Source organism: Physeter macrocephalus, chromosome 3 (genome assembly GCF_002837175.3).
Source record: "Physeter macrocephalus isolate SW-GA chromosome 3, ASM283717v5, whole genome shotgun sequence".
In the NCBI taxonomy this organism is placed as follows: domain Eukaryota; kingdom Metazoa; phylum Chordata; class Mammalia; order Artiodactyla; family Physeteridae; genus Physeter; species Physeter macrocephalus.
This window is the reverse complement of record NC_041216.1, coordinates 15,724,444-15,731,943: the sequence shown is the minus strand read 5'-3', so window position 1 is coordinate 15,731,943 and position 7,500 is coordinate 15,724,444. Positions and strand designations below refer to the sequence as shown.

The 7,500-nt window shown below is 36.9% G+C and overlaps 1 protein-coding gene across 11 annotated transcripts in view; it reads left to right on the top strand.

The window, feature by feature from the left end:
- SRRM1 (serine and arginine repetitive matrix 1) overlaps nt 1-7,500 on the top strand; it is a 29,383-nt gene that overhangs the window by 5,551 nt on the left and 16,332 nt on the right. For 4 of the 11 annotated variants that reach the window (XM_028487725.2, XM_024125272.3, XM_007121118.4 and 1 more), the window contains exons 5-9: nt 664-779; nt 2,075-2,278; nt 2,743-2,937; nt 3,227-3,346; nt 5,324-5,598. In XM_028487725.2, the coding sequence (XP_028343526.1) occupies nt 664-779; nt 2,075-2,278; nt 2,743-2,937; nt 3,227-3,346; nt 5,324-5,598 (910 nt within the window). The remainder of the gene's footprint in view (nt 1-663; nt 780-2,074; nt 2,279-2,742; nt 2,938-3,226; nt 3,347-5,323; nt 5,599-7,500) is intronic. The other 7 variants (XM_028487727.2, XM_028487726.2, XM_007121117.4 and 4 more) reach the window with 3 other exon arrangements.

Genomic DNA, 7,500 nt, shown 5'->3' with positions numbered 1-7,500 from the left:
TTTCTTTTTCGTAATGTTTGATTTGAGAGAGTAGTATCCAGACTGCTGAGACACTGTAAATTTTACATGTCCCAGCTAGGATCAGTATGTTTTCCTTTGCTGTGATATATTTGAACGTTCAGTTTTGGTTCTCTACTTCTCCCACTCCCACCCCCCTACCCATACAGAGAGTTTAGAATGTCATTGTCCCAGAGTCCAATGATTTGGTAGATTTAATTTAAAATATATATATATATTTATATGTATATACACATATATACATGTATGTATAGTACATCTAGCTTAAAAGAAAATTGAACTTTAATAACAGTGTAAAAGGTAAGCACAAGCTCTTCATATAGGCAATACATGTTAAATCACAAAAGATAAGATAAATGTGATTTTTTTTTTTTTTTTAGTAAGCTTGAAAACAGCCTTTTTTTTTTTTTTTTTAGTTCATCTGTTAGGGATTAATTTTCAGCAAGTATTCAGTACCAATATTAAAGTGTAGTATGGATGAACTTAAAGTGTGTAGTATGGATGAAGAAAGAACAGTCTTGCTGAAAACCAGGGACTGATGAAATGACAGTTATATTTAACATTGGTGTTTATCAGGTGTAGTCTTCAATTTGCTTGTTGATCTCAAGTGTTCAACTGTTTACTTTGAAAACCTGATCTTTACAGATTGAACAAGAAAAGTTGGCATCTATGAAAAAGCAAGATGAAGACAAGGATAAGAGGGAAAAGGAAGAAAAAGAAAGCAGCAGAGAAAAAAGGGAGCGGTCTCGAAGCCCAAGAAGGTACAGTATAATCTGCATACCTAATGTTTTATGAGTATGTTAGATATTAAAGTATTTTGTGTCCAGAAAGTTACACAGTTAAAAAGGAAGCTTAACAGCACTATTCAGAGAATTCCTTCCATCATACAGTTTTCATGGTGAGCTATGGCTTGCCTCTGGACTAAAATATTTCATCTTTTTTTTTTGAGAGAGATCATGTTTTGACTATAATAATTATCTCTAAAATCTTGGTGAATTAGTCAACCCCCGAATTCCTAAATCAAAATCTAGACTTATCTTTCATATTGCTTCAGTTTAAATTATTTTGAGTTATTATTTTAATTTACTCCAATTTTTTTTTTCTTTAGTTTTTTAATTAGAAATCTGTACCCACTAGCCCTTCCTATTGTACTTACCTAATTCCCTGTTCTGCGTTTCTTAGATGGTTGTGCTGAACCCAAAACAGCTTTCTTGCTTTCTTCTTCCTTCCATTGAGACTATAGTTAGGTTCCCATTGTCAAATCCACAGTTCAGCTTTATATTTGTGGTGAGTGGTGAGAATTCCATTAGGCTTTTCATTTTTAGGGTTCTGCTAATTTCTTCATTAATGTGCTGGAATTAGTAAAGAGAGGAGGTAATATTTTTGTCCCCTTTATTTATATACTTGATATTAAAAGCTGCTTATCAGGGAAGCAGTATTTCTAGAGTTATGCACAAATCATAATGAAAACTGTTTGTTGATGAACCAGGTCTACTGTTTTACTTCAAGTTAGGGAAACTATTATTGAAATGGAAAGGGAGCCTCTTCTCTTCCAAAACTATCTTATGCAAGTTTGATATATTTATCCTCTTCTGAAGAACATTTTGCTTTAATTGCACTAGTCATTTTTTCTGGAATACCTAGACTCTACCTGATGAACTCTGGTGGGATCTGTCTGCACCTAAACTCTGTTTTTTTAAGGTTTGACTTATTATTATATGTTTCCTTCCTTTTATGCATCTGCTTCCTCTGAAAAGTTGTTCTTTGGTCTTCTCATCTCTGGGAATGATTGAGAACCTAAATCTAGAGTCCTACGTCAATGTGTTCCTCTGGTATACTGGAGAATGTTGTTATCCTTCATTTGCTTGTTTTTCTGGTTTTCTGTTGGCCCTTTTCCTATTAAGTAAGTGTGATAGGATATCTTATTTCCATAAGGAACTTCTCAGATATAAACAGTAATGGTGTAATTAAAAAGATTAATCTCACTTCTCCTTTGGACCCTCTTCCCCAGTCCACGTTATTCAAAAAACCTGAAAAAAAATTGCTTTCATCCTAGACGCAAATCCAGATCTCCTTCCCCTAGAAGACGATCTTCCCCTGTCAGGAGAGAGAGAAAGCGCAGTCATTCTCGATCTCCCCGTCACAGAACCAAGAGCCGGAGTCCTTCCCCTGCTCCAGAGAAGAAGGAAAAAACTCCAGAGCTCCCAGAGCCATCAGTGAAAGTAAAAGAACCTTCAGTACAAGAGGCCACTTCTACTAGGCAAGTACATAAAAATTCATTTATAAATATCACAATTTTAGGCTGTTACTAAGTGACCGTAAATATGATACCTGTGAGTTAAAAACATAAACTTACTTGTTTTACTTGTAGATTTTTTAAATTATAAAGTTAGTTTGTTGAAAAGAAATTCAAATTGTATAGGGGAGTATAAGTAAGATGACCCAAAGGTGACCACTGCTATCGGTTGTGTTGCTTCAGATGTTTTATATACTATAACTTGCCTTTTTTTCCCCCACTATTATGGACAACTTTGCACTTTAAAAAAAAATGTATGTGATTAGAATTGTTAGTTCACTGGATTTCACTGATGTGTATTTATCTTTTTAGATGTCTTCATGGATTTTGAAAACTTTTTAAAGAAACAGCTTTTTTATATTACTGTATTAAGACTTAGGAGTCTGAATAGAAAAGGCACAAAATAAGCTTTTTTTCCCTCCACACAGTGACATCCTGAAAGTTCCCAAGCCTGAACCAGTACCAGAGCCTAAAGAACCTTCTCCGGAGAAAAACTCCAAAAAGGAAAAGGAAAAGGAGAAGACCCGACCAAGATCTCGGTCGCGTTCCAAGTCAAGATCCCGGACACGTTCTCGCTCTCCTTCTCATACTCGACCGAGAAGGCGCCATAGATCCCGATCAAGGTGAGTAGTGGCTTTAAGATCTGCATAGATCTTAGATTTTATGTGCTACTCTCCTAGGTAGAATTAGGTAAATTATATCAAAGCTGTGGAAAACATTTAGCACAAATGTTACGCTTTGGATTTCCAGCAACAATTTAGGGACCCTTTCTAGGTTCCATTAAAAATCTCTACACGAATAGAAAATTGTGTCCCTTGAAATCCATTTTTTAAATGTAGCTGTTGAGAAAACTATGTTAAGGAATTCATTCCTTGCTCATGATTTACTCAGATTCTAATTCTGTTATGGCAGATCATACTCACCTAGAAGGCGGCCAAGCCCAAGAAGACGGCCATCTCCTCGAAGAAGAACTCCACCGAGACGAATGCCTCCTCCACCAAGGCATAGAAGGAGTAGATCTCCAGTGAGACGGTGAGAGTTTTGGGGTTTTTTGTTTTTTTGGTTTCTTTCAGTTTGAAATTGTCAGGTGTACGAAAGTACACCATGTTTGTTTTAGGCTAATCTTTGAATTAGTGCTCCCCTGGAAAAAAAGAACTCATGAGTAATAATAGGTAATGTCTTAATAAAGAGATAACCTCATTTGAGATGTAATGCTGTTATTTGTGCAGTGATAACACTAGTGTTGGAAAATAAAAAACAAATTATTGGTGAATTTGTGTTAATCTTACCAGTTATTTGTGATAATCTTTACCACTTCAGACCCTACCAAGAAATCCTATCAAGTAAGGGAATTAGCCACCTTCTCCCTTACGGCTTTTAATTACCACTAGTTTCTGAATATAGATGACTACAGAGCCAATAAACTGCTTTACTAGTATTAAACCATTTGCGTTATACCTTTCTTAATGTGTCTTTTTCATATTAAAGGAGGGTACTTATTTTAAACAATTCAGACAGAAATAAGATGAATTGAAAATTACCCACAGTCCCATTCCATAGATTTAACCATTATTAGAAGTTTGGTATCTATTTTTGAAGAGACTGGGCATAAAAGTCACTCTGTCAATACCAGTGTTCTTTTTTAAAAATCATTTTTAAATTAGCATAAGGTAAAATGTTAGGATCTATAACTTAACAAAAAGACTGTTGCTACACCTGCCCAAAGTGGAGGCATGGTGCACTGGTAGCAGAATTTTGTGCGTTCTTTATGATGCATTTCACCTGGTTTTGGAAGGAACTGATGATTGTGCTTTAGATTATACTTCGGACAAAATTTTTTGTGTTTTGAGTCTATAAGGTTTTTTCAAGGAACCAAATCAACTTGGAAAAAAAAGAGGGGAAGCAGTAAGGTCCGTAATTTTGTTTCTGCAGTCTGAGGTTTTTCAGAGTCCCATATTTTTAAAAAAGGTACTTTTCGGGAATTCCCTGGTGGTCTAGTGGTTAGGATTTGGCGCTTTCACTGCTGTGGCCCGGGTTCTGTCCCTGGTCGGGGAACTGAGATCCCACGGGCCACATGGTGTGGCCAAAATAAAGCAAAAGCAAACAAGATATTTTTCTTTGGGAAGGGCTTGTCAAGGTATAGTGACCATTTTTTATAACTACTACTAAAAATTACGGAATTGATGTTACTACCGATAAATGAGAATGAAGATGTAAATGGTCAGTCAATTTAGGCGTCACACTTTTCTAAAATTGATTGTTTTTCCTTTGGAGAAAAAGTAATACTGGTGCTTTCTGGCAAAAGATTAGTGGAAACAGCTACTTCTTATATTGGAGTTTTGCAAGCAGCCTGTTTTAATTGCTTACTGAGCCATTTAACAGTCAAGATAATTTGCAGATTGTGTAAGATTCCCTTTCAGCCAGTTTTTATCTCACACTTAAGGTAGGGTTTCTTTTTTTCAGGTTCTCAGGAATTCTTCCGCCAAAGGTGAATTCTGCAGGTACACATAATTGCGACAGAACTTACCACAAATTTTGCTGCAGAATTCGAGAGTCCCCTGCTTCTAAGTTTATGTAGCTAAATGAATTCCTAATCTTGCACGTTTTTTTTTAAAAATGCAACATAAAGGTTGCATGACATTGTGTTATTAAATGAAAAAAATACTTTGCCACCCAAATTTTGTATGCAAACTCCAAAACACTCATATTATTCCTAAGGAGGGAAGAGACTGGTTAGTTATTCTCTTATAGCACTTGACATATTTTATAACTACTGGAAAGACAACTCAGAAGCATTTATCAGAATAAGTTATTTAGTTAGTCTCAGAACTAGCTGTTTCCTGTCCTAGGTTGTGGTTTTGTTTCACATTTAAAAAAAACTCATTTATGTGCTTAGCTACATAAACTCAAAAGTTGGATAAAAATAGCTGTATTGTCTAAACTGTACATGCCTGTAAGGTCATTTTCTATAAGTATGCAGTTAATGAACATGAGTACTTTATTCCACAGAAGAAGGCGTTCATCGGCATCCTTGTCCGGGAGTAGCTCGTCCTCTTCTTCATCTCGTTCCCGGTCACCGCCAAAGAAGCCTCCAAAGAGGACATCCAGCCCCCCTCGAAAAACTCGTAGGTTATCTCCTTCAGCAAGTCCTCCGAGGCGAAGGCACAGGCCATCACCTCCAGCAACTCCACCACCAAAAACTCGTCATTCCCCGACACCCCAGCAGTCAAACCGTACGAGGAAAAGTCGTGTTTCTGTCTCTCCAGGGAGAACTTCAGGTAAAGGTAAAAATCAAGCACATAAAAACAATATGTTCTTTCTTCATTTGGCCACAAAATACCTAGTCAGTTGTTGCTATCCCCTACTCCCTTCAAAGTATGAAGTTGCTGAGTAATATTTGTATGTCATGTTTTTTGTAAACTTGCTTAGAAGCTCACCTTTTCTTTCCTGCTTTAAGTTCTTGTTGTTTGTTGAAATGGAGTTTACATGTAAAAGTGTTTTGTTTTTAGCAGTACCCTTTGGCATTGAGTAGGTGAAGTGTACGGTTACCAGCCGTGGGCTGTTTGAGTTGGGGTAGCTTACCGAAGTTTGTGTTGTCATGGTAAGGGATCTTTTTATTACTATGAGACCAGTTAACTTTTTTTTTTTAACCCTGCAGATTTTTTGTTTGATATCTTATTTGAGGACTTCATATTCTGTTTTATTTCTTTCTTGGCCACATTGTACTTCCTAGGGAGGGATGTGGTGTCCTCCTAAAAGCTGATTTGTTTTTTTAATTTAGGCCCTAGGCAGGGTTCTTCTGAGTATTGTCCTTGCTTTATTCTGCAGATTGATTTCTGAGGAATTTATGATCTGTGATCCTGCCAGGCAAGTAGAATGCCATGTTAGTCTGAGTGAGGGTTGTGGTCTGGTGGGGTTTGTTTCTTCAGCATTAAATATACACGGAGAAAAACTATGGTATCCATTTGAATTGGGCCTTTGGTGCTTAGGACTGGAATGATATACACAGCGTGATAGGTGAGTAGTGGGGGAGGGGGAGATTTTAAAAGAACTGTTATAGTAATTGGATGTTAAGGAGCATTCTGTAGATTAATATATACTGGGGTTGCTCTGATTACATTTAAATTTTCAGGTTACAAATGAAGAAATCGGGGATACCTCAGGCAAAATCTTGACTGTATGTTTTTATGAAGTTGGTGAGAGCAGGATTTCTAATCAGCACCCTGCTGCTTCATTTGTGTCCACACCACCACCACCCACTGGCCCCACAACCCTGCAGTGTGGCAGTTCTAGAAAGGCAAATTTTGCTTTTTTGATCTCTGTTACTGTGAGGTATAGACAAGCTATCAGAGTGAGGGGGGAACTGACAGATTATGGTAATTTGTAAAGAGTAATGTACAAATTATTTTCCTGAACCTTAACAGGTTAATTTACTGGTAACAAATATTATGTGGTCATTTTTGTTGAATTGGCTCTTTAGACGTAGGCAACTGGATAAAAATAGAGAAACCTTTAGGTCTTACAGGTTCAGACATAAGTATGGGAGGGGTGTCTTAGGATCACTTATTTTCATAATATGTCCCATATTACTTTTTGTTCAAAATAGTTTCCATTCACTGTGTCCAAATGTGATGCCTGTTGTCCTGACCTATTGTTTCTTTTCCTGTGAAGTTTTTGCACTTCTGAATACTTCTTTCCTTTGTCTGGAGCCAGAAAGTTCTCTAGTAAAATAATAGTTTGAATGTTCCCACCTGTTACTTTGCAAAAACACATCAGATTATGATTTTTCTGTTTACATCATATAGCCAGAGGGTAATAAAAGAACCTGAGCAGAAGGGCTGAACCTTTGTTAAATAGGTTGATTGTTAAGAATTACTTGTTAACCTTTGTTAGGGTCTGCACACATACCAACCTCTTGTGTCTTGATATGTTGTCAGGAAGAGTGGGCTGCTGCTTTTCTGGAAACAAGCCACAGTGGATATGTACATAGGAGAGAAGTCAAGGTGGAAGACAAAGGGCCAGTTACGTTCCTGTGGCTTATGGGACAGGTCTTCCATGTCCAAACAAAACCCAGCCAAAGAGATTGACTGTGGGTAGTGAAGTGAGAGGCTGCCTTTTGTCCACTGAGGCTGAATATTCGTTGTAACTACTTGGAGATAAATAGCTTTTTTTTTTTTTTTTTTTTT